Here is a 27,467-nt window from a genome sequence, read left to right on the forward strand (position 1 = left end):
ACCCAGATCAGTGCCCTAACCACTGGCCTATCATGGAGTAACAGGATCTTTTTCTTTCATTTTTCGTGAAAAAGGACTGACCTGGTTTAGTCGCCTAATTCCAAAGGTCATGGCTGAGAATCCAGAGCAGAGGGAGGTGCTTCAGTTCAGAACCTAAGGCCCTTATCAATGGGAGCTAGGGACCTAAATACCTCTGAGAATCTGGACCTACACCCTCTCCCTTCCTTCTGCATTTCATTTCCGGCTAATTTAGATGGCTCGGCTTACTGGCTTCAGAGAAGCTCTTTCTTTGGCACCTAACTCTCCCCATACAACGCCTGGGGAGCCTGGGCAGACATCTAACTCAGAGCTGAGAATTCCACTAGGCAACAAGGCACCCAGGCATAGTGTTGCAACACCTAAGACCCTTTGTGAATCTAGCCCTTGGTGTCTCTAACTCATAACAGTTATTCTTCTTACAATATAATCAAACTTCAAAGACAAGGCTCTTAAGGGTAGTGTTATGATGTGCACTCAGGGTATTAAAACATTAAAGGATTCCAAAAACACACAACTCCATAGAAATGCCAGTTTAATTCAGAATTTACAGCCATGCCTGGATTCTACTTTTTTTTAATTGAATGTTTCAGGCTTTTTATAATCACTATCACTTAATGCCATTTAGCTGTTCCTAACAGAAATCATGGAGTGTAACAACTCTTTGAATCAATGGACATAGAATTCAGCTTACTATACATTACTTCAGAAATTTGGATTTTTTTTTAAAACATGTACTATACTTCAGTATGTCTCCTTTTAAACTTCATTTAGGTTTCATCAACTGCTCTGGTTAAGTTCACTTTGACCATACAAGTAGCTGGGGTTGATCCTCCTCGGAGACCTGCCAGGAAAATCTGTGGCCTGGGTACATTGCTAGAGTTGTCAAGTTTAGTCTGTGTGCCAAAATCCTTTAGCAGATACACTTGGGTGGAGTTATCTCTTCTCAAATGACTGAGATTAGTCTGCACTGAGTGAGTTAATTTCCTACGCAAATTAGCCTGAATATGAAAACAGAATCAGAATAAGAAAGATTTTATTCTTAAATATAATTTTTCTCTGAAATGGAAGTGTTATAGATTACAATGATGCATATTTTTCTCTTTTACATGTATGGCCCCCAGGTTTCACAAATCCATAACTGTGGAATGTGTCATTTTAGCACCAATCTGCTGTGGCAACCTTTGTGGAAAAGGCTACAGAAAAGCTTTTTGTGAATTCTTCATACTGTAGAGCCAGGACTTTAAAATCAACTGTCTGTTTGTTCCCCCTTCCAGTGAACTGTTAACATTAGCATTGATGTAAAAGGATATAAATCACTTGGCATAAAGTTGTTATTGTCAGACTGTATGAAACAAACCATAACATGGGTTGTTATTTTGGAATTAAGCAATCCCCATAAAAGGACCACCTCCACCTCCTGCAGGCTGTTTTTGCCCTCAGATAATGTTTCCTTGGCCCTGGCATGCATGCAACTACAAATGTAAATTATTAATATGGTAAAAAAATAAATTTGAAATGGTATGATATACTCTCATTAAAAATTAAAATTATTATTTAAAAAAGTTCCACCCAAACTAAAAAAAAATTGCAATCCTAATAAATAAAATAATAATAATAAATTTTACTTATAAATCAAACATTTTTTTAAAAAATACTACATTTGTTTTATTAATGTCAAAAGCAAATATAAAAGTTTTCCTATTATGGCCATAGGCCTCAATATTAATCAAACAGTAAAAAAACCCCATAAATTATAAAATATGGGCCATAAAAAGCCCCCACATAAAAACAATAAAATTAAAACCCTGTTTAAAATATCTAAAATTAAATATAAATGTACAAAAAATGCTTTATGGAAACAACATATATATTTTAAAATAACACAAATAATGCCATTTTGCCATAAATCCCTTTGCAAATAAATCTGTAATTGTTTTTGTGGGTAATAGTTATATATGCCTTAAAAGTTAATGCCCTGTGCTCACAATTAATTATGTGGACAATATAATCCATAATTACCATAAAAATAAATGTTTTTATCAAATTGTGGCTATTAAAAATGTAATTTTAAATTTCAAATGTCTAAATTAAATTAAATATAAAATACACCTTATACTCTAATGCAATGCCTGAACCCATGAAAATAAATTTAATTGTTATAAAAATGTTATTTAAGCATCCCTATTTAAAAATTATTTGCAAGTTGCTAGGCAAAAAGCGTGCAAGGTCATGATTACCATCCACCATGCTACTAACAAAATTAAACAAGTAATTAAAAGGGCTAGCAAAAATTCAAAACACAATTGGTAAAAGACATTGTTGGGATGTTCCCCCACCGCAACCGGGATTCTTAATCTGGCCTTATATCCAATTGTGGTAATTCTAATGTTTCAGCTGGCGTTGGCTGTTATTTCTAGTACTAACATGCTAAATTAAAAAAAAAAAAAAAAACGATTGATTGCAAAGCCAGTGATTCTATAGACCATGGATACTCCCCAAAAATAAGTATATAAGGTTTGGTCTTTAACAAGACAAAATCAGTGGGACAACCTAAAAGTGCCAGCGAGAAAATTCTTGCACGGTCTCAGTTAAAAGCCTTGAGCCTAATGCTGGGCCTTCACGATTAACCCACTAAACTTGTTACACATATGTATAGGTCTTAATATTAAAAATATACGACCTCTAAGGAGGGTGGTATTACCTTGGAATTAGGCGGTATGTTACCCCAGAATTCGATCAAGCTAACTGCAGCCATATTGTGTGCATTCAACCACCATAAATTAATAAAATAAAACACCACACAGTTGAGGGTTAATTTGAACAAGCAGGCCTTTTGAAGACAAAGTCAAATACTAGCTTCAGGCTTGTAGTTTCTGCTAATCAAAATAAAAAAAACCTCAACCAATTATAAAACTAAAAATAAATAATTAAAAACCTTAAGTTTAAGTGTGTTTAATATAAAAGCTTATTATAACTAAAAGTATTAAAATATATTATTAATAATTTATTAAAATTAAAAATTAATTATAAGAAAACTAAATAAAAAGAAGTACTTTAAAACGGTTTTCTAAAGCTATTCTGAAAAACTTTTTCCTAACACCTTACTCTTGGCAAAAAAGCAACCGGCCATCACTGATCTGCTACTAATTACTCAACACCATCTCGAATTTTAAATAATTATTTAAAATGTTCTAAACCTATTGCTTATGTCTATATGTGCTTAAAACTAATAAACAGTAGTTTTAAATAAAAACATGCTTACTTATATCAATCTCTCAGCTGTGTTCCCAATAATTTATTCCTAACACTGCCTAAAATAAAACAATTAAGCTACCGCTGCTTTGGGTTCTAAAAACCCTTGGTAACAGGGTAACATATAATGAGGAGGTAGTGTCTGTGTCTACTGCTCTAATGGATTTGAGTTGATGTTTCTATATTTTAAAATACAATTTAAAACAAAGGTCCCAAAATACAATTTGGGAAACAAAGGTCTTATAGTTATCATCAAGGATAATGTTAGAAGGGAGAAAAGTAACAAATTACACAAACTGATGGATAATCAAGAAGGATAAAATTCCATTTTCAGTTCCGCAAAGTGGATCTTTACTCTGATAGTCTGCTCTCCCTACATGACTTATGCAGAATCCATGGCAGGTAAAATGAGCAGATGAGCAGAGATGAGATCTTCTGTGTAGATTTAAAATGAGAATATTACCCCAATGTTGCATGAATCTAACAACTGAAACCATAGTATGCAGTGCACACTGTAAGAAAAAAGAATCTTATTTGAAAGGCACTTATTGTTTGGGGTGTGTTTTTTTAAATTTATAGCCAAAACATTAAGGACATACCTGCAATTTCTAAGAGCAGGCCATATACTTCTACAGATTAAGTAACAATACCTCAAAAACCTGCCTCAACATTCTACATCCAACACAAAATGTATTTATTTTGTTGCTGTGCTATCTTACGCTCGGAATTGGTCCTGTGCAAAATATGCACAAAAAAATTGCAAACGGGATGATGTAAGTCAACATGGAAGGAGTTGGAACAAAGTGAAAAATAATTTGCTATGAAACAAATTAAGGCTCCAATCCTTCAGTGACTTCCACATAGGTCTACTCAAGCAGAACTCATTGCAGGATCAGGCCCACAAATTGACAGTAAGTTAATGTTGCTGTGAGCAAACCTGGCAGTCAATTAATTTGTTATTGGCTAGAATACTCAACTCAGTGTTATAAAATATACACATTTCATTGGATGTCTGAAATCAAACTTCAAAAGGCAAGAAAAAGCTCCATACACATTTTCATATACAAGGGACCGTTATTACAGATTCTCTCATCTATACAATCATGCAGCATATTTTATTCAACTCACTCTCTGTAGTTTTATAATCTCTTAGTGGTGTTTTTACCCACACTTCACTACAGTTACTACAACTTTTTTTCCTTGTGACTTGGTGGTATAATATTTATTAATGTATACAGCTTCATTTGCAGTAACTTTTTTTTTAATCATCTTAGCCCTTTTTGTATCATTGTACTACAAAGGTAAGATATAGCACATTACTTCCAAATGGTTAAGCTGTCTATATTAGTTAAGCTGTTTTAGTACAGAGTAGCACCCTAAAAATTCACTATTATTTGAAAGAATCTTACAACTTAAAAGAGTGCCTGAGACTTTAGAATCAATGAATCTAGCCAGGAAAACATTGCTCAAATAAAAAAAGTTTTGTTTTTTTTCTGGGGCGGGGGGAGAAGCTTTTGAAACAGGAATATGAAATAGAGTGAAATAAGATCAAACAGAAATGATTACAGGAACTTGTCTCTTCATAGATTTTAAAGCCAGAAGGGATAATAATTATGATAATCTAGTCTGACCTCCTGCCAAACATGCCAAATTTTGAAAGGCTTAATCTTCCAGATAATACTGATACAAACCAATTTTATGGCTTTTCTCCTCAGTTCCCATTCATTCCACTCATAGGACTTCACAATAGTTGGAGGCAATATATGGGTGTCAGTCTGAGTACTGCTGTTGCATTTGGTAATTGGTTTCATTGAACGTTTGTCTCCACTTCTGACCTGGATGAAGATATAGGTATTTATTAGGAGAATCCATAAGTCACAGCGGGGAAAAAATGACATGTAGACACAGCACAGTATTTTTTTAAACAAATAGGAATCTGAGAATACTGAAAGCTTTAAAGACTTGAATACAAAATATAAAAGTCTATTAGTAACTAGTGGTTAATAATCATCTTATGTTCATATAGTATCTGTCATTCCAGAGGATCCTAAAATACTTTACAGATTTAAACTAAGATACAGTAACTCCTCGCTTAACATTGTAGTTATATTCCTGAAAAAATGCTACTTTAAGCTAAACGATGTTAAGCGAATCCAATTTCCCCATAAGAATTAATGTAAATGGGGGGGGGGTTAGGTTCCAAGGAAATTTTTTTTGCCAGACAAAAGACTGTGTCTGTGTGTGTGTATATATATATATATATATATATATATATATACACACACACACACACACACACACACAGAGTATAAGTTTTAAACAAACAATTTAATATTGTACACAGCAATAATGATTGTGAAGCTTGGTTGAGGTGGTGAAGTCATGAACTAGCACTCAGCTAAGCCCTCAAGGGTTAACACATTGTTGTTAATGTAGCCTCACACTCTACAAGGCAACATGAATGGAGGGAGGGGAGACAGCATGGCAGACAGAGACAGAGACACACACCATGTGTATGAGAGAGATGCACATTTCCCCTTTAAGTACGCTGAGCCCATTCTAAGTACATTGCCTTTTTAAGTAGATCAGCAAGTTGAGACAGCAGCTGCTGCCAGCAAGCTCCCTCGGTCCTGAGCCCTGTCATGTTCCCCCATTGCTCTGTGGAGATAAGGTACAGGAGCAGGGGGCAGGAGCGGGAGGAGAGGGACAGCCTGACATTAGCACCTCTCTTCCCCTCACTTCTGCACAGCAAGCAGGATGCTCCCGGGAGCAGCTCCAAGGCAGAGGGCAGGAGCAGCACATGGCAGTGGGGGGAGGGCCAGCTGAACTGCCCGGCAATTGATAGCCTGCTGGGCGGCTGCTACACAGGAAACTTAGGGGAGCGGGGAGCTAATGGGGGGCTGCCGGTCCACCCTGGTTACAAGCCCCCACCAGCTAGCTCCAATGGGCTGCTCTTTCTGCAAGCAGTGGACAAAGCAGTCAGCTGCCAAACAACGTTATAAGGGACTGTAGCAGCGCGCAGACTCACGGGTGTGATACCTCCTGCCGATCGTCCTGAGAATTAGCTCTTTTCCAGCCTTAGAGTGCCCTCTGCTGGCCAGTGGCTCACCTGCCTCAGGCCCCGCATATCCCTCCTGGACTTCGGTGCCCCTTTATTTCGGGGCTCTGCCCCAGCAGTACCCCCATGCTCTGAGTCTCCTCTTCCAGGGGAACCCCCAATGCTCTAAACCCACCTTGCCTCAGTGGCTACTTCCCTGGGGCAGACTGAAGTCTATAATGGCCACTCATCATAGGCAAGGGGGTAGGACCTGCTGCCTTGGCCTATCCCCGGGCTACCTCTCTGTAGCCCCAGAACCTTTCAGAAGCCTTCACCAAGGCCTGCAGCCTGGGGGTTTACCAGGCTGGAGCTCCGGAGCTCCCTTTGCCCTTCCCCAGTACTGCTCCGCTTCAGGTATCTTGCTCCCAGACAGCCAGCCCTTCTCACTCCAGTGCTAGAGTGAGATTTCTCTGTCTCCTGGCCCCACAGCCCTTTTATCCAGGCCAGCTGTGGCCTAATTAAGCCAGCCACACCTAGGGCCAACTACCTCGCCAGCCTCCCTCAGCTGCTCTTAATCCCTTTTACCTTAGAGTGGGGCAGCTGCCCTACTACAGGGAGCATTGCACAACTTTTAAACGATCATGTTCTCCAATTGATCAGCAACATAATGAAACAACGTTAACCTAACCGGGACGACTTTATGTGAGGAGTTACCGTACAAAATTTATGCAGGGATTGCTGAAGAGTAGCTACCTCTGGGGTAAAGCCTAGCACCTGTTTAACAATACACAGGACAATTAAATGAAGAATACAATATCTAACTGAAACTGCAGGGGGAATTTAAAAAGCAGAATGCAGTTGTCCAAGTTGGAGTTTGTCCAGGACACCAATGTTAACACCATACGCTAAAAATATAATTTTAAAAATATCATCTATGATTTTTCTCCCCAAATGACATTTTTTCCCTATTACAATATACAGGGATGGACAAGGGGTCTCCAACTTGTGCTGACCAAGTTTCTCATATTCATCTACAATACTTAATTACACAGGGCCCTCTCCTCCCTTACACAAACGATTCCTACAAAGGGGGAACAGGAAACATCATCCACAGAATTTCTCTGGACTGAAGATGGGAGAATGCTGCCACCACTGAATTTCCGTGGCCCTACCCCTCCCACATATAGAGTTTAAGGGTGAACAATTTCCCAGAAGTGATGCCCTTCATCTGTACACCAAAGAGTAGGATCTGCTGGATCCTCACATACTGTACTCTCTTTGCTGGGTAGAGGACTACATATGTCCTCAGACAAAGTATTGTCTCCATAAAACAAATTTTTTCTGTGTCCCACTAATTCCAGATTGGCCAGGTCCCAACACTTTTCAGTGAATCAAAAGGACAGATAGGTCAGTGTCACATCACCTATTCAACAGGGGATGCAAGCAGTGAATACCTGTGAATAAGGAGCAAGGGATTCAAACTGATGATGAAGCTCAAGCAGCTGAATAAGTTCAGCACATTCTTTTGCTTTTTCTCCAATCAACTGAATGAACATATCTGGGGTTTTGGAAAAAACATATGCTGATTCCTTGGAACTGAAAGTGTAATATTTCTCCTTATGTTTCAAAATTCCAATAGCAGGATTTCCTAACAAATAAAGCAAAAACAAGAGTGAACCAATAAATCATTCAACACACAAGGCTCCTATAATCATGAGTATACATTTCCCTCAACCAGCTCTTACTCCATCACTTTTGGAATTGTAATAGAACCTACAATCTAAACCTTTTTCAAAATTAAGAAATCCTCTCCATTACACAGTAGAATCAGATACAGTGAAAGTCAGCTTCTACAAACCATCAGAACTGATGATGACGACCATCTTACACCCAGTTCCCCAGGAAGGATAACGATATCTACCGCCTTTGTAAAGTACTTTGAAATTTACTGGTGAAAAGTGCTACATAAGAGCTAGATATTATTATAGTCTGGATCATGCTTAAATTACACCCAGAAAGACTACTTGGACTTTATCATCCATATCTATCAAGTTAATATAAAATATGTTCCCTTTCATTTATATTGCACATATCTGCAAATGTCTGTCCTGCACATTTCCTGTGGAAGATTGGTTGTAATTCAATTACTCTTTTATGCCAAAGGACAATACTAAGTAGGTCAGGAAGTTGAACTACCATTAAAGAAGTCCTGCTTTTTTTTTTTTTTTTTTTTACTGCTACAAACAGTGGTATTTCGCCCCCATTCCACCCCAAAAAACAAAACCAAACTATCAGTTATACCAAAAGAAATGACAGGATTACTAAGTATCGCCAAAAAAGATGAGCAAGTAGAGCCAGTGTTCCCGCTAATTTTTCCCACCCATGTGTGGAATGAATTTTGTTTTGTGCACCAATATGGAAGTGATATATGAGACATCGCCTCCATATTGATACACATAACAAAATTCATGTGGCAGGGTGAGGCCGAGGGGTTCAGAGTGTGGGAGAGGCTCAGGGCTGGGGCAGAGGGCTGGGGTGTGGAGGGGGTGAGGGCTCCAGCTGGTGGTGCGGGATCTGGGGTGGGGAGAGGGGTTTGGGGTCCCATGGGACTCCATGGGGCTATGGTAGAGAGAGAGGACTCCTCCCCCCAGCTCTCTCTCCCTGCAGCAGCACCTGGGCTGGGGGGAGAGGCGCCTCTCCCCCGGCCACAGCAGGTCCCGGCCAGTCTGGGTTGGGACCGGGGCATCTGTCCCTCGGCCACAGCAGGTCCAGGGCTGGGCTGGGTTGGGGGAGCGGTATCATGGCAGGTCCGGGGCTTGTGGAGAGGCATCTCTCCCTGCCACAGCCCTTAGCGCCTGTGCAGTGCTTAATAGGTAGCTGTGCAGCCGCATGGCTGCGCAGCTTAGAGGGAACTTAGGTAGAGACATATTTGAGCTGGAGAGATTGCTGGGACAAAATATATGAACAACATAGCCAAGTCCAGAACATATGGTTATATGAACACTAATTATAATTTCACAAACACTCAAAAACACAAAGGATTATTAGAACTATATGTTAGGTATAAAGTGCAAAAGTGTTCAATGAATTATTCTAGTTTGCATGCTGGCACAGAAGGAAATACACAGTGTATATGTCTTTAAATGTATTTTTTTTCCTAATGTATGCATATTTACAGTAAGAAAAAATTTAACTCTAGGCACCAATAATACACATAATAATATTAATAATAATACAGAACACACCTGGGAGGAGGAGGCCATCTTTTTCAGCAAGTGTGTGAGCACAAAACCCACGGTACTGGATTAACAACTGATCAAAATTAGCAGTGGTTTCTGGAAAAAGCCACTCTTGTTCCTTGAAATCAGAAATATTTACTTTTATTCCTGAAAGAGAATTTGGCAAAGGAAAGATGACAATAAAATACATGATGTCTAAAAAGTGATTTAATGGGAATCTCAAAGGGAGTTCAATCATGCTTTAACACTTTGTGGCCTGAAGTGTTGAATGCCCACAGCTCCACTGGTTTCCATAGGACGGGGAATGCACCATGGCCTACTTATTTTTTGGTGGTAGACTGCCTGCAGACATTCTAGCAGGTTAGCTTTTCCTTGGAAGCACATGGCCACAAACAGAAAGTAAAATCTAATAATTTCAGCCATTGTTTTAAACTCACCCATTTGTTTCAAATCCACTACAGCAGAACTTGGTTAATTGGTAGGGACATCTCCCTAACAAATATTTCTGATAACCTAATATCCCTAATTAATTAAACTGTTTTTTTTTCCATCTCAGAGGTTTCAGTAGGCATAAACAGACAAAACAAAACACAAGGAATCCTGAATTATTAAAGTGCAGGGCATTTCTAAAATCAATGTGGCATTTTAATTGGATGCATTTATATACATACTTTAATAATAGTTAAAGCTGTACTTTATTATATAAATTCATACCTATACTCAGGCCCTCTCAGAGGTCCAGGCTACTTCCAGCTTTTGAGGCCCCTAGCCATAATAAAAAATGACGACACATGACAAAAAAATAAGGCACCAAAAAAAGACTGAGACATAATTTGAATATTTTTTTATTTAACAAATGATTTTCTAGCCTTTTTCTGTGCAAATGCACTAATTATTGAGGAAAAATCTAGCTTTCATGCAACGTCACAGTTAATATTAAGCATGGCGAGCCCATTCAAATGCTCTTGTTCCATAGTTGAACATTGATAGTTCTTTACCTGCTTCAACAGGTTGAAGGTGCGTTCACCTGAAGCCACTGATGCAGGCAAACTGACAAAAATACGCAACGCAATTGTGATATTAGGAGACATCCCAGAGAGTCCAAGTTCGAGTATTTCTAGAAGCAATTCCTTTGGCTTGCAATCCAAATTAAAGTTTGTGGAATATATTCGTTTGAGGAAGATGACCTCGTCACTGAGATCTTTTGAGATTTCTTTGTTGTACTGGTGCTGAAATTGTTCAGTTGCAGAAAGTAGATCTTCATTACTCAGTCTGTTGAACTGCCAAAGAAACCCAAAAAGGATACGAATTAGTCGCAGACCTGATTGAATAGAGCCAATGATGACAAGGAAGACATTGACCCTATAATGCTGCTTGGCACCAGATTCAGTAGGTAAGTTGTGGCTGATGGAGAACTCAGATGAAATTCCAATATTCTGTGCTACTAATTTGGATTCAGTCAGGATTGCATCCCATTGTTCATGAATCTGTTGAATGTCATTGATAAGACTTTCAATGTTATCCCTCTCAATAACAAGTGTAGGGATAGCTCAGTGGTTTGAGCATTGGCCTGCTAAACCCAGGGTTGTGAGTTCAATCCTTGGGGGCCACCTAGGGATCTGGGGCAAAATCAGTACTTGGTCCTGCTAGTTGAAGGTAGGGGACTGGACTTGATGACCTTCAAGGTCCCTTCCAGTTCTAGGAGATAGGATATCTCTATTAATTTAATTTATTGCTTGTGCTTCAATTACCAGATTAGTTTGGTGGATCATTGTAAGTAGCTTCATCCACAAAGATGACATCAGACTGCTTTCAAATTTGGACATGTGCTTCTGAATAGACTGAAGTTCAGTTCCAGCCTGTGCAGTGAGATTGAGAGATTCAAGCTCTTTTAAAGCCTTTCTCACTGAATTCAAATGCTGCACAACTGGTTGAACACCATGAATCCGTGCAGACCATCTAGTTTTGGACATCCCATGCTGTGAAACAGGAAGCTATTGCTTCAGAATTTCCCACCTTTGTGGACTGCTACTGAAGAGATTGTACATTTGCTGATCAGTTCCAAAGTAAGTAATTGCCTCCTTGCATGATTCAACACAGTCAACACCTACAAAGTTTAGTGTGTGGTTTCCACAGCTGGACAAAATATAGTTTGAATTATGCTCAAGCAGAACTGCTTGTACATTTTTGTACTTCCCTGCCATATTAGATCCATAGTCATAGGCTTGATCAATGCAGATTTGAAAATCTAACTTAATATCTTCTAGAATTGCTAGTACTCGAGCAGCAATTTCTTTTCCAGTTTTTCTTGTGTAATTATCAAACAAAATAAACCTTTCTTCAGTTGAATTTTTTGAGCTGTCTACAATCCTAACATATCAAATAACCATAGTAGTCTGTTCCTTGTGAGAACAACCTGGAGTGGCATCAGCAATGATTGAAAAATACTTGGCATTTCAAATCTCATCAAGAATTGTTGTTTGTACCAATGACCCACATAGCTCAATAAACTCATTTTGTATGAGAGTGGAGAAATAATAGACTTGCATGCTCTTTTGACTCTCTTGCGATTCTCGAACATGTTTAACATGCTCTGATAAAAGTGGGTCATATCTGCTGAGGAGCTCAACTATGCCTAGAAAGTTTCCTTTTGCACAATCACCAATACATTGACTGGAACCAAAGAAAGCCAATCCCCGCTCAGAAAGAAAAAGGATGACATTCAGGATGCGCTCAAGAAGCTTTTCCAGTTATTAATTTCTGTAGAGAGTTCAGTCAAGAGTAAATTCTCAACTGAACTTTTAGCTGCTGCTATCCTATTGGCTGATTTCTGTGCAACATAGTTTTCTTTGTGTGACATTGACCTCTCATGTGATGGTATTCGGTCTTTCAACTTCCTCCAACCTCTGTTGATGCTGCATCCTGATTGATCAGAGAGAACCGATGCATTTGTAGCACTTTTGTTCAAAATGAAGCAGGGTGCACAGTACAGAGACTGGTTATGCTGGAGTATGGAAAAACAGTCTCTTGTGCAGGTCTCACTGTTTGAAAGAGTTTTTGTCAGCAGATGAGTAGGGAAAGCATGATTATCAGCATCTCGTGGAATGTTACTTGGAATTTCAAAACAACTAATTTGAAGAAAAGATTGCATTTGGGCAGCATTGCTCTTGTCAATAATTCCAATATCGGTCACAGTCAAACCTGTAGTACTGTACTCATTAATTGCTCTTGCTGCATAAGGTCTACATTTTCCTGTTGCTGTTGAGTTTCTTGATCACACACAGGATCTTCTGCTGCATCTGTTACTGTTGGCACATCTCCTTCTTGACTACTGTCCTCATGTTCAGGTATTGGCATTGAAATATCACCTGTTGCAGTTGCTGAGTTTTCATTATCCGTAGCGTTGTTTGTTGGGTAAGGTGCGTTTTCCAGTGGTTTGAGAAATGAAGTTCTTGGCTTTGAGCTCTTAGCTGTTGCTTCACTCAGTTGCTCTCACTGTCTCTTGCTTGCACCACTTCCAAATCTCATCTTCATAGTGATCCATCTGGTCAGTATGTAGCCTATCCACACTTGAAATATTCTGCTGTAAATAAGTAGCTTATCTACACTTGAAATCTTCTACTGTAAACATGTACACAAATGCTGAAAAGACTTAAAACGAAGGAATACTAATTAAGAACACAAAATGAAACTGTCAGACAGATTATTATCCTTATCACAGAATCAAAACTCAAGCACACAAGGTATAATATAACAGGCTAAGCTGAAGACAAAGGGATGAAATATATATAGTACACACAGACACAGATACAGACAGAGGGAAATTTCAAATGTGTGTCCTCACGAAACTCACCGTACAAGATTGTCCTCACCAATTTTCACCTTGACTCTGGGCCTATAGACTATGAAAGCCTATGATGATGGCCAAGCTACCAAGCTAGGCTCAATCAACCAAACAATCACCTCTTTTAGCTACCATGTGAAGATAATAATGAGGAATTCTCACACATAAATAATTCCTTAATCAACTAGACGTAAAACTATAAAGACACTAAAATGTAACAATTCTCTACCTTTCAACATGCACTTGATCCAGCACCAGCCAGTAGTAGTGGTTTGTTTATATAACCAGCTGATCTGAGAGGACACGTTCTAATCATCACAATCTAATCTTGAGCCATCAGAACCAATATACTTTTATTAATATTTATGAACATTTTTAACTCGTTAATATGACAAAATCTATATCAGTTAACAACAAAATTATGTCTTTTACCAAATCACAGCTCTTATTTGCTTAAATTTGCAGCTGTAAGCTAAGAGAATGTGTCACATTTTGGTCCGATAGGGATGCTCATAAAAACAAGTTTAGAAACTTATCAAATGCCAAAAAATGAACAAGTGTCTACATTTGAGGCCCCCTTTGAGCTTGAGGCCCAGGCCAAATGGCCCTCCTGATCCCCCCCCCCCCTGCTTGGCCCTGCCTATACTGCAGACACTTTTTAGTATTTATTGTTTATATTATCATAGGATTGTAGGACTGGAAGAGACCTCAAGAGGTCATCTAGTCCAGGCCCTTGCACTCATAGCAGGACTTAGTATTATCTACACCATCTCAGGCAGGTGTTTGTCTAACCTGCTCTTAAAAATGTCCAATGACAGAGATTCCACAACCTCCCTAGGCAATTTATTTCAGTGCTTAACCACCCTGACAGTTAGGAAATTTTTCCTAATGTCCAACCTAAACCACTCTTGCTATAATTTAAGCCCATTGCTTCTTGTCCTATCCTCAGATATTAACGAGAACAATTTTTCTCACTGCTCTTTGTAACAACCTTTTATGTACTTGGAAATATTATCATGTCACCTCTCAGTCTTCTCTTCTCCAGACTAAACAAACCCAATTTTTTCACTTTTCCCTCAAAAGTCATGCCTTCAATCATTTTTGTTGCTCTTCTCTGGACTTTCTCCAATTTGTCCCTATCTTTCCTGAAATATGGCGCCAGAACTGGACACAATACTCCAGTTGCGGCCTAATCAGCGTAGAGTAGAGCGGAAGAATTACTTCTCATGTCTTACTTACAACACTCCTGCTAATACATCCCAGAATGATATTTGCTTTTTTTGCAACAATGTTACACTGTTGACTCATATTTAGCTTGTGATCCACCATGACCCCCGGATCCCCTTTTGCAGTACTCCTTCGTTGGCAGTCATTTCCCATTTTGTATGTGTGCAACTGATTGTTCTTTCCTGAGTGGAGTACTTTGCATATGTCTTTATGGAATTTCATCCTATTTACTGCAGACCATCTCTCCAGTTTGTCCAGATCATTTTGAATTTTAATTCTATCCTCCAAAGCAACCCCTCCCAACTTGGTATCATCTGCAAACTTTAGAAGTGTATTCTCTATACCATTATCAGAATCACTGATGAAGATATTGAACAGAACTGGACCCAGAACTGATCCCTGCGGGACCCCACTCAATATGCACTTCCAGCTTGACTGTGAACCATTGATAACTACCTCTAGGAATGTTTTTCCAACCAGTTATGCATCCACCTTATAGCAGCTCCATCTAGGTTGTATTTCCCTAGTTTGTTTAAGATAGCACCCAGTTGCTCCAGTAGGGATCAGGATCCCATTTTGGTCAGTATTATGGGAAAATATATGAAGATATGTCAAGGTGTTTACAAATTTAACATAAAGAATGTAGTAGCTTATGCCATAGGAGTAACTTTAAAAATTGCATCTGAATTCCATCTCACATGCTCTTCCCAAGAGTGTTGCTAGCAAAATTTCAACTACAGCATTGACAGGGCCTTAGATGAAAAAGGTCTGATCTCACACCTACAGAAGTTAGTGGCAAAGTGTCCATTGACTTCATGGGGAACAGCAGCAGTCTCAGGTATAGCAGCACACTGATAATGTAGAAGAAACAGTAGCACTATACCAGGGAGCAGATATCGCTGTCCAAGCATTGTTTTCCTCTCAGTTTTCAGAAGATGTGTACTAATTATATGTAAAGCATGTTTTCATCAAGAAAGTAAGAGTTCAGTTCTGTAAAGTATTAAGTGCTCGTATGTGGTCCTGAGCACCTACAAATTCTGTTGCCCTCAACAGGACTATTGGGTAAGGACCCCTATGTCAGTAAAGATTTTTCAGGGTCAGGTCCTGCTTTAGATAGGAATGTTGCACTTTTTAGAAACAGGATTTAAGTCACAAAATCATACAAGAACTCAAACGGGAAAAAGGAAATGTGATAACTTTCAGTACCTATGGTTTCCTTTATCCTTTGCTCATCACTTTTCACAGTCACTCCTTCGAGAAGTGACTCCATCACATCATCAGGAAAGAGTTGTGCATGGATTCCCAAGAACTGCTGTAGACTGACTGTCAAATTAGTCAGGAAACTCAGCAGCAATATCTCATCCTGAAAGCTCGTCCAGAGGTTAGATAGTGCTAGAAAGATAGGCTAAAAAATAATAAGAAAGACCTGAAATCTACATTTGCTTTGTCTGTAAAATTAAACAAATACTGTAAACAATACTCACAAATACAACTGTTAAATGCAAAGGGCCCAATCCTGCATGCCCTCTGCACTCAGAAATCCCAGTGGAGGGTTTGCAAGATCAGGCCCAAATCCTAGAAATCATTTAAATGTACTTTAAAAGTAATAAAACAACATTTTGGGAAAACATTGGAGGCGATTTTCTGAATTATATTGGAAAAGAGTCTCACCTCCTCCCCACAAATATAATAATATAAATGCAAAAAGAGAAGATAGGCAGAGGAAGGCAATAAAGAAGAAATTCCTATACTCAGGTTAACTATAAAAAGAAACACAAACAGACCTAGGCATAGACAAATTTCAGCCTTTGTTCCTCTAATTTTCCCTCAGTCCCAAAACAGTCTAGTACAGATACAGATTTCAAAGACAGTGGCAGAAAATGGGCCTGTTGTAACGTATCTGAAAATCACTGAGGAAATGGCCAGCAGAAAATTAATTACATTCCTGACTATGCTGAATAGATTTTGAATATTAACACAGCCATCTTCAAGTTTTCAGATCTTAGCACAGTAGAAAAGGGCTCCCCCGACATCAGGAATACATTCAAGGAACTTAAAATTCATCCTAGCACATTAGCATTCATGTTAATGAAGCCATGATAAGAATTGGTATGGGAGTTAGCTCTGTTGTTCATCAGCATCACTATCATGAAATGCTATGGACACAAGAAACTAAAACAGAGGAATGGCAGCAAAATAATTTTTGCTGTAAATAGCATCATAACCATCTTTAGCTCAATTGTTGGAAAATGAGTGAGCCTACTGTATACTCTAAAATGCTTGTCTGCTACATTCTCAATCCAGGCCCTGTGCTACAAATGTTAAATTATAAAAATCTCCTGGTGCTCTTACACAATACAACTTCTCTGCAGCAATTTGAAGACAAGTAGAATTAAGTGGTCTTGTGATGGGGAAAGTTCTACCTGCAAGAGCACAGATGGAATCAAGTATCTTGTACATATTCTGTTGCTAACAGAGGTGAAGAAAACAAGCAAATAACCTGGTAAAGAGAAGCCATTCAAGAAAGGAAATCTATGGTAAACTCCTTAGGACAGGAATGATGTGCCGTCTTGTTTGCCTGTAAAGTGACAAGTATGTTTTTGGCCCTTGTAATAAAAATGAACAGTATAGCGAGAGAGAAGACACAGGGAAATAATTGCTCTGGGTAGCAGGATAGAAGAAAGGGGTGTTTGCTAAAAGGACAGTATTTGTAAGATCAACAGGCACCTAGAAACAGCTATGTTGGATCAGACCCAAGAGGCATCTAGTCCAGTATCCTCTCTTTGACAGTGGGCAGCACCAGATGCTTCCAAGGAAGGTATAAGAACCCTAGAGAAGGTAGATGTGGGATAATCTGTCCCCCATATTAGGTCTCATGAGGCTCTCTAACGGTTAGAGATTTACTTAAGCCATGAAGCATGAGGTTTAAGATCCCTTCCAAAATTTTATTATCATTAATCATGACAGAAAGTGGACAACATAGTGACTATTTTATTACATATCTTCCCAGCTAAAAACAAGAACCCAAATAAGAACTGACCATGTGGAGGTTTGCACAGCCCTAGTTTCAAAATAATATGGATAGAAGACTCTGAGCCAAGGCTATTCCAACATAATACAATAGTGAAGCATCATTAACTTAAAACTCTCATCTCTGAATACTTTTACCTACTATTGTTAAAAGTAATATTTAAGGCTACTATAAAGAAAAAGGATAGAGAAAATCTATTTTTAGTGCTATTCTATGCATTTAACACCCAGAGTCAGTTTTCCCTGTTTTTTATGTCTTTCGCAAAACAACTGGGAAGAAAACGAAAATTTAAAAAAAATAGGAAAATATGTTTGTAAAACCACAATTATTGAGAAGACAACTCAGGGCAGGTGTAATAACAAACTTCTTTTAACTTTTTTTTAAGCAAATGGATAGAGGTCAAGGTAGCTGTGTCTGTGGAACACTGCCTGAGTGGAACACTGCTATTAGACAGACACAGAAAATAAGATCCTTTTTCCTAATTCAACATGAAATTTATGTGAACCATGTCACATGATACTGCAGCATAAATACTCTATTATGTTAGTATTGTAGACAATAAAAGTGATTTTTCTAATTTGCTTCTGTTCAGAAAATAATACTTTTGCATTTCAAATGCTTACAAAAACTTGTGATGTAGGTACAGCAGTCTTTGCTTGAACAGTGTTTTTTAACTGCTCTATTTGTGCTGCAAACTGCTTGTCCATCATTTCAACTTCTTGTGCACACGTGATCACATCAGACTGGAAAGAGAACATACCTCAGGTAAGGAGTGTGACAGTCACAGAAAAATAAATAGCTAGCAGAAGCTATTTGACTACTTGCATTCTGCCTTTTTTTGGGCAGTTATATTTTAAGGAGTGGCATGCAACATAACTTCTAAATAGAGTCAGAATTTTACAGCCAGAAGGGCCATTAGATCATCTAGTTTGACCTCCTGTAGATCATAAGCCCTCAACACCATCCAGCACCCACCCACCCACTAAACCCAACAACTGAAATCAGAGCAATGTATTACAACCTGCAGGAGACTAGACTAGTATATGCCACATGCAGAGAACAGGAGGCCCCCGCAATGGCAGGGAAATTATTACGTGAGATATACTCAGATATTCCTGGAAAGTGACCCATACCTACATGCTGCAAAGGAAGGCGAAACCCCCCAAAGATCACTGCTAATCTGACATGGGGGGAAATTTCTTCCTGACCTCACACATGACAAACAGCTAGACCGTGAACATCTGAGCAAAAACAGCCAGCTAAGTGCCTGATAGAGAGAATGCTCGGTGCCAATTCATAGCCCTGGCCCTCCCCATCCAATGTCCCATCTCCAGCAGTGTCCATCCCTGATGCTTAAAGGAAAGAGATAAAAAAAACCCACTCAGAATACATTGGGGATGTGTGAAATCCCTTCCTGACCCCTGCAGGTAGCTGGCTGAATCCCTGAGGCATGAACTTTTAATATATCATTCTAGCTGCACAGCTCAAACACAGCACCAGGATTTCTTTCCTCAAACATATACCCCTATTTTACTTTGTAGAATGCAATTTACACCGATATTAAGATATCCTAAAGAATTCATAAAATATAATGTGATATCTCACCAGAATGATGCAGAGAAAGGCTTCATGTTGTCTCACATTGAACAGTGCTTCCTTTAACATAGATAATCTAGCTTCTATATTTCTGTGTGGGCTCTCACACATCATTTCCAAGACAGCTGTGTAGCGGTATGCCAGATCTTGGGAGGCACGAAGCTCTGCATCAATAGGCTGCGTGGCTGCTGGAATGGCTTCATTCAGAATAGCTGGTACTATTTATACAGATTTAGTATGAGATGCATAGGAAGGTAACAGATATAGAAACACATCATGGTAATCATGCTAGATAGCTAATATTTTAGTTTCAATACTTCAATCAGAAGAATCCTCCAACAGATTTTGGAGCGAAAGCTCTTATTCTGAGACAGCACACCTTTCCAAAGTTTGTTTACAAGACCCAACCATTACGTACACTGCTGGTCAAATGGTTCTTAAAAATGACAACTTTTCTGTGAGGAAAATGGTACAGTATAGTCTAGGATTATGGAAAATTAGCTTTTCAGACGATCTTGGTTCAATTTTGGGCTCTTCCAAAATTTTCTGTGTGACTTTAGGTAAATCACTTATGTGCCTCAGTTTCCCCACCTGTGAAACTGGGATGATAATAATAATACTTCCCTGCCTCATAAAGGTGTTATGGGAATGAATTAATTCACATTTATGAGATGCTCACATAGTACAGTAATGGGTCTATATAAGCCCAGAGAAAAAGAGAAAAATATAATATTGCTTATTAAAATGAATTATTTTTGCTCTTACTGGACACGGTGCATTACAACCCCCCCACAAAATTCCATAAGCTGCACAATGGGAGTCCAAAATCTTTGAGCTGATGGTTTTATAATTAACACTTCTTCCTTAGAGCCTCATTATCAAAGGAGGGTATAAACAGCCGTGCATCCATTACATTCTACATTTGGACATGTAACTAGACATCTGTGCATGCAAAAGAGGTAAGCTGCACACTCAGAGCAAACAGTTGTGCCATGTGGGGTTTTTTATGCATTCCTCTTTATATGTGACTTAACATTAAAACATAGGCAAGCAGCAGAGGCTGTGTGGTGTAATGATTAGACTCAGAGAGAAGATCTGAGTGGCAAAACCGTTCATTTCTATTCAGTCAGCTCTGCCCACAATTTGCTGCATGATCTTTAGAAAAATCACATAAATCTCTTTAATTCATCTTTTTCAATCTGTAAAGTGGGGTAATAATGCTGTATATACCTTTGTGAAGAGCACTAAGAACCCTGAATTAAAGGTGCTCTAGGTGCAAAGTATTATCTCGATTATCCAAATAATCGGTAGAATAGTTGATTATTTGCATGTTCACAACTCACAGTACATGTTATTATTTATTTTTGTATAGCATTCATTCAGAGGTACTAGAACATTTTACATATAGTGTCTTAGCCTCTATATCGGGGATTGGCAACCTTTGGCACGTGGCCTGTCAGGGAAATCCGCTGGTGGGCCGGGACGGTTTGTTTACCTGCAGCATCCACAGGTTTGGCCGATCGCAGCTCCCACTGGCCGTGATTCGCTGTTCCAGGCCAATGGGGGCTGTGGGAAGCAGCAGCCAGCACATGCCTTGGCCCACACCACTTCCCGCAGCCCCCATTGGCCTGGAACAGTGAACCGCAGCCTGTGGGAGCTGCGTTCGGCCGAACCTGCAGACGGTGCAGGTAAACAAATCGTCCCGGCCTGCCAGCGGATTTCCCTGACAGGCCACGTGCCAAAGGTTGCCGATCCCTGCTCTATACGAAAATACAATTAAACTAGTAGATTACAATATATCATATATATTGCAATCTTATTTCCATTGAATAGCCATTTAAATAATAATTCTGATACATTTAGCAGTGAAATATTTAATAGCATTGGTTGTTTGTGGGTTGCAGGGCTCAACAGACATGGGGCTCACTTCTGGTTTATGTCCTCCTAAAGCTCATGCTTCAGGGTTTCAGTTGGTCAACAGCAGGGGTCAAGAAGGGATCCCCCCCAAAGTCCTCCACCCCCGCATTTTGGGAGTTTGTTTTTTTTTTAAATCCCCTTCTTTTGAAGCATCAGGGATAGCAACAACTGGAGATGGGGCACTGAGTAGGCCAAGGCTATGAGGGGGCACTGAGCATTCTCTCTCTCAGATGCTTGGCTGGCTGGTTCTTGCTTATATACTCAGGGTCTAACTGATCACTATATATGGGGCCAGAAAAGAATTTTTCCCCATATCAGATCAGCAGTGACCTTTGGGGTTTTTTGCCTTCTCTGCAGCGTGTGGATGTTGGTCACTTCCTTGCCAGAATTATCTTGGTCTCTAACATTTAATCATTTCCCTGCCACTGCAGGGGCTTCCTGCACTGGTGCACATTGGGCCTGCCTATTCTCTGCGCGTGGCACATAACAGTTGAGTCTCCTGTGGGTTTCATTTAGTTTGGTGTCATTTCTGTTGTTGGATTTAGTGTGCAGGTGCTGGGTGGTGTTGGTGACTTGCGATATACAGGAGGTCATACTAGATGATCTAGTGGTCCCTTCTGGCTTTAAACTCTATGACTCTATATTTTAAGTAGGGAGTCAAAAATAAGAGCAACAAGGAAGTTTAGCCATCTCTTTGGGCTTACTATTTTGGGCTATCTGGCTGCACACTTAAAAAGATTCCAGTGCATCAATTTACATTGTTATAGTTATCTAAACAACCTGAAGGGCTCAAGACTTAAGAGATTTTTGAGTATTCAAGAAGAATTGGGAGAAATTATCCAAAATTATCAGAATTTATGTATTTTCTGTCCCATGGATTTCTAACATCTCATGCAATATTAGATTAAAGGTATGCTCTACTGTAAATATTTTGACAGTACCATTTTGACATTTGCATTGATTGGCCTTAAGCATTATGCAATTCATTCATCTAATAGTTTGTTTTTCCTTCAGGCTTACTGACACTGGGCCAAATCCTGCTCATCTTGAGTAGCGTGAAGTCATGAGGCTAGAGGCAAGAAGAGTCTGGCTTAGGGCTCATAATTTTAATTTAATAATATACCTACAGTCATCAATGCCTTCTCCTCCTTTCCCACAGTCCTTGTTGAATAACCGAATTCCTGTGACAATCATAGTAAGTTCTTTCAGTTGTCGCTCTTTGTCCTTCTTACTGAGAGAGAGAAAAACACCCAGCTCCGTCTGGGGAAACACACTCTGCAGGGCAGCTGAAAAGATTTAAAAAATAACAGCAGGTATAAGAATGAAACTGAAAATACTAGGGAAACAAAACTAACTCCTCCTTATGGGTAGTTGTGAAAATAGCAGTGTATTCTAGATTTGGAGAGATGCTTTGGCGCTCACAAATTAATAATTTTACCACACCTATTGTTGGAGACGAGCAAATAACAAAGCAGACAGGCTGATATGCTATCAAGCTATTTTATGCCATAGAAATGATTTATCTAAAATTCAGACTATTAGTAACAAATATTTTTAAAGCTGCCACAATTTACAATATTCACTAGTATCTGGGCAATTGGACGTTTTAATGAAAGAGTCAGACAGCCTGATTCCCAACTCACACCAGGAAACTCTACTGAAGTCAATAAAATTATTCCAGATTTACATTGTGTCAGAGCAGAATCAGGCCCAGACTTTATTTTCCCACAAGGGATGCCCAGTATCAGATACTTTGACTGGTTACTGACCTGTTGCCTCCCTAACAACCTTGATGTCTGTGGGGGATCCGAGGCCAGAGCGTAGCAGAACATAGCTAACAATCTTTCGGTAAATGCTCTCCAGCTCTTCTCGTGTACGAGCACGATTATCTGTGATTTCTCTGCTCACAGGGGCCAGCCTGGCCTCTAGAATGCGATGCTGCTCATTAAGTAACTCAACTGGGAAGGAAAGATATTTGAGAAGTGCTATGTTACAGCCAAATATTATTCTCATTTTTGGTCTAGCCTACGTAGAGTGACATAATTTTCACTGGACTGAACTTGCTGTTTGTGCATTTTGGGCCTGCTCCACATCCCAGTGGCTTTGGATCAAGCCCTTAGATTTGCTAATTTTAAAAATCCACTACAAAAGCCAGTGCTAGGCAGCAAAAGCTTTCAAATAGTTTTCACAGTTTATCCTGATGCCCTATGAATGTCCCATGCCTCTCAGCTCTCCCTGTCCCAGGAATATTGTGACTCTTATTCTCCTCCTTCTCTTTTCCTGTTCCCACCCAGACCTTCTCTGCCATTTTAAGTCACTGAGCACTGATCAGAGACAACATACAATATTTATATATAATAGCCAAAGACAAGTATCTGCCTAATTCACTGGGATTGTAATATTTGTATTTTATTAAATAATCTCTGGACTATGCAAACTCAATCCATTTAAAATAGAAGGTCCAATAATGCTGATCCTTCTCAATTGTGAAAAATCAACAAATGGACAAATTCTGCTCTCAGGTCACACAAGCAGTTCTAGAGTAACTGCACTGAAGTCAATGGACCAGTGTAACTGAGAGAAGAATTTGGTTCAAAGAACCTAGAACGTTGCCTTTCTATAAAGGTAAATCTCGCTCTCGCTAAAAAAAAAAAAAGCGAATGTGTTCTGTCTTCCAAGTCCATTATACATTCCTTCTATGTTACATCCTTGCTGTAATACTGTACTTCCCATGATAGACCTTGTGGTACTCTGTACCTCAAACCAGTAATTATGATATGTTTTGTACAAAGTATGCCATGTAAGATATATAGGAAAGGTCATGATCTCCTGAAACCTATTGTTCCATCAAAATATGTATATTATTAGTGTGTATGAAAGTATGAGATTTTGCTGTACGGTTGTTATTGAAATATGTTGTAAGTTTGGGAGTTGTCCCTTGCTAGTTCTTCAGTGACAACAAAGGAGGTGATCCACACCCAGGCAGGTGTTAAACGACCATTAATCAGCAGGGGAGTTGTAGACAAGGGATTTACAATTCTGTAAGAGGAGCGCCACACAATGGGGATTGTTCAACCCTGTGACTCAACAAGGCCAATCATAGAATATCAGGGTTGGAAGGGAGTTCAGGAGGTCATCTAGTCCAACCCCCTGCTCAAAGCAGGACCAATACCCAACTAGATCATCCCAGCCAGGGCTTTGTCACACCTGACCTTAAAAACCTCTAAGGAAGGAGATTCCACCACCTCCCTAAGTAACCCATTCCAGTGCTTCACCACTCTCCTAGTGAAAATTTTTTTTCCTAATATCCAACCTCAACCTCCCCCACTGCAACTTGAGACAATTACTCCTTGTTTTCTCATCTGGTACCACTGAGAACAGTCTAGATCCATCCTCTTTGGAACCCCCTTTCAGGTAGTTGAAAGCAGCTATCAAATCCCCCCTCATTCTTCTCTTCTGGAGACTAAATAAGCCCAGTTCCCTCAGCCTCTCCTCATAAGTCATGTGCTCCAGACCCCTAATCATTTTTGTTGCCCTACGCTGGACTCTTTCCAATTTTTCCACATCCTTCTTGTAGTGTGGGGCCCAAAACTGGACACAGTACTCCAGATGAAACCTCACCAATCTCGAATAGAGGGGAATGATCACGTCCCTCGATCTGCTGGCAATGCTCCTACTTATACAGCCCAAAATGCTGTTAGCCTTCTTGGCAACAAGGGCACACTGTTGACTCATATTCAGCTTCTCGTCCACTATAACCCATAGATCCTTTTCTGCAGAACTGCTGCCTAGCCACTTGGTCCCTAGTCTGTAGCAGTGCATGGGATTCTTCCATCCTAAGTGCAGGACTCTATAGTTGTCCTTGTTGAATCTCATCAGATTTTTTTTGGCCCAATCCTCTGATTTGTCTAGGTCCTTCTGTATCCTATCCCTACCCTCCAGCGTATCTACCACTCCTCCCAGTTTAGTGTCATCTGCAAACTTGCTGAGATTGCAATCCATGCCATCCTCCAGATCATTAATGAAGATATTGAACAAAACTAGCTCCAGGACCGACCCTTGGGGCACTCCACTTGGCATGCCTGGGCTAGTTTCTTTGCAGGGACATGGACTAAAGCTATGTTTTCATTGCACTTTTGTCGTTAAAACTTCTGTCGGTCAGGGGTGTGATAAAAACACAAAAAGTTTTAATGACAAAAAGCGCCAGTTTGGACAGCACTTTGTCGGTGGGAAAGCTATGCCCCTCGCTGGGGTGGTTTTATTTTGCTGGCAGGAGAGCTCTCTCTTGCGGCAAAAAGCTGAGCCACTGTAAGGTACGAAGTGTAGACATAGCCTAAGAATAATATCAAGGACAGTGGCATTGTGCTTTTACCTTTATCCTCCCCCACCTACCCTGGAAGCAACACGAATGCTGGGAAAACAAAGACTTGAACTGAGGAGACTGGTCTCAGGCTTAAAGGGAAAGTCTGTTTATTAAGGACTGTAACCAACCTGTAACACCCAGAGGGGTGAGAAAACTGCTTGATCCAAATATTGTTCACTCTAATAAGGTTCAGGATTTAGACTGCATGCTTACCTTTTATTTTCCTTGGAACTATCTCTGAACTTTAGTGCCTACCACTTATAATCACTTAAAATCGATCTTTCTGTAGTTAATAAATCTGTTTTATATTTTACCTAAAACAGTGTGTTTTGGTTAAAGTGCTTGGGAAATCTCAGCTCAGACAGGGCCGGCTTTAGGCTGATTCCCCCGATTCCCCGGAATCGGGCCCCGCGCCCAGCCAGAGCGCAGCAAACTTGCGGCCCCGCTCCCCGGGTCGGAGCTCCAAAGCCCCCAGCCCCGCTCCCCCGGCCGGAGCAGGGCAGGCCCCACTCCCCGGGCTGGAGCTCCAAAGCCCGCGACCCCCCTCCCCGGGCCGGAGCGCGGCAATCCAAAGTGCCGCCGAAGACTCGGAGCACTGCCCGGTGAGTATAAGCCCCACGAATCGGGCCTCGCACTTGCTAAAGCCGGCCCTGAGCTCAGATTACAAAGGCCAGTGTATATCCTCTCCACACTGAGGGAGAGTCGGACTGAGTAATGAATTTACACTAGTCAGGCTTCTGACCAGGGCAAGATATTACAGTTCTGCGGTGCAAGGCTGGAGGCTTGGCAGGTTTGCTGGTGCCTTTCTCTGTGCAATTCGTGAGTGGCTCAGGGAGCATTCATGCAATTTAGCTAGTTGTGGAGCTCCACATGCTGTTGTACTGAAAGATAACAGCACCAGGAGAGGTTTGGTGCTTGTCACTAGCAAAGCATTGTGAGACAGAGCCCAGGCTGGAGAGTTAAGGGGGCACAGCGGTACCCCAGTTCAAGTTGTACCCCAGGGAGCCTCTCACAGACCTATCCTATTATCTATATCTATATAGCATGCTAATAAAGAGTAATATTAAAATACAGATGAATCAATATAGTTAGATACAAGTTTTATTATCTGACACTCATATTTAATATTTGTACATATTAAAATTACCTCGGTTTGTATAATTCATATCAAAGTAAACTTGCATCTTAATAGTGTCCAGGGATGGATTTGCTGTGTCAAGAAGTCTACTAACACAGAGCTAAGAAGAGAGTTGTAAAAGTTAATTCTTTCTAACCACTTAGAATTTTCAGAAACATCAATAGCAACGTTACCATTTTGACAGCAGCAACGGAGCCTTCCTCTCCCCATTTCTCATTCTCCCAACAGAACATGATGAATAGGTATATACCACCCCTAGGAAATGCAGAATCTGTTCTTGACTACAGAACTATGAGAATGAAGTATGATGTTAGTTTTCAAAATGCTTTAAAGGAATCTTAGGAAATTGATCAAGTAGCTAAAAATCACCAACCTACAAACTGGTATGATTTAGTATTTGTTAAGTGCTGATAGGATGTTCGGTGCTGTATAGAAAAATCTCCTACTGAGACTGATTAGCAATTAAAGATGCTTTCAATATTTCTGTCTGCTATTCTCAGTCTCTCTCTCTCTCTCCTCGAATATCTGGTTATACTGTAACTCCAGGAGGCAAAAAATATTTCATTAATCTAATCTTCACCTACCTTCTAATAATTATGCTGAGATCTCAGTAATTTACCATAACATCACTTTAACAAGTAGTTAGATTGTTTAGATTTCCCAATGCATATACAACAATACAGGTGGCTTTGCATATATAATTGTATATGTATAACATATATAATTGTAGTACTTGTGGCACCTTAGAGACTAACAAATTTATTAGAGCATAAGCTTTCGTGGA

At 39.8% G+C, this 27,467-nt stretch overlaps 1 protein-coding gene across 3 annotated transcripts; it reads right to left on the bottom strand.

Moving 5' to 3' along the window:
• Nucleotides 1–554: 554 nt before the first annotated feature.
• CFAP206 (cilia and flagella associated protein 206) lies at nucleotides 555–27,335 on the bottom strand. 3 transcript variants are annotated; one of them, XM_034766070.1, is made up of 10 exons: nucleotides 26,693–27,320; nucleotides 22,952–23,140; nucleotides 22,310–22,468; nucleotides 19,275–19,483; nucleotides 18,293–18,412; nucleotides 15,845–16,043; nucleotides 9,574–9,714; nucleotides 7,783–7,976; nucleotides 4,983–5,126; nucleotides 555–1,037 (listed from the first exon to the last, which is right to left on the bottom strand). In XM_034766070.1, the coding sequence occupies exons 1-10, from the start codon at nucleotides 26,727–26,729 to the stop codon at nucleotides 807–809; spliced, it is 1,623 nt and encodes a 540-aa protein (XP_034621961.1). In that variant the 5' UTR covers nucleotides 26,730–27,320; the 3' UTR covers nucleotides 555–806. The 3 variants fall into 3 exon arrangements, with proteins under 3 accessions (XP_034621961.1, XP_034621962.1, XP_034621963.1); XM_034766072.1 differs by lacking the exon at nucleotides 555–1,037 and adding an exon at nucleotides 3,111–3,726 and having other exon boundaries at nucleotides 26,693–27,335; XM_034766071.1 differs by lacking the exon at nucleotides 18,293–18,412 and having other exon boundaries at nucleotides 26,693–27,325.
• Nucleotides 27,336–27,467: the final 132 nt, after the last annotated feature.

This window comes from Trachemys scripta, chromosome 3 (assembly GCF_013100865.1).
Source record: "Trachemys scripta elegans isolate TJP31775 chromosome 3, CAS_Tse_1.0, whole genome shotgun sequence".
Classification (NCBI taxonomy): Eukaryota; Metazoa; Chordata; order Testudines; family Emydidae; genus Trachemys; species Trachemys scripta.

Coding starts and splice junctions, on each gene's coding strand:
- CFAP206 (XM_034766070.1), bottom strand. CDS start 26,729: ATGCAAGTTTACTTTGATATGAATTATACAAACCGAG. Junction 19,484..22,309: donor AGGAGAAGGCATTGATGACT/GTAGGTATATTA, acceptor CTGTATAAATAG/TACCAGCTATTCTGAATGAA. Junction 9,715..15,844: donor AAGGATAAAGGAAACCATAG/GTACTGAAAGTT, acceptor ATTCTCTTTCAG/GAATAAAAGTAAATATTTCT.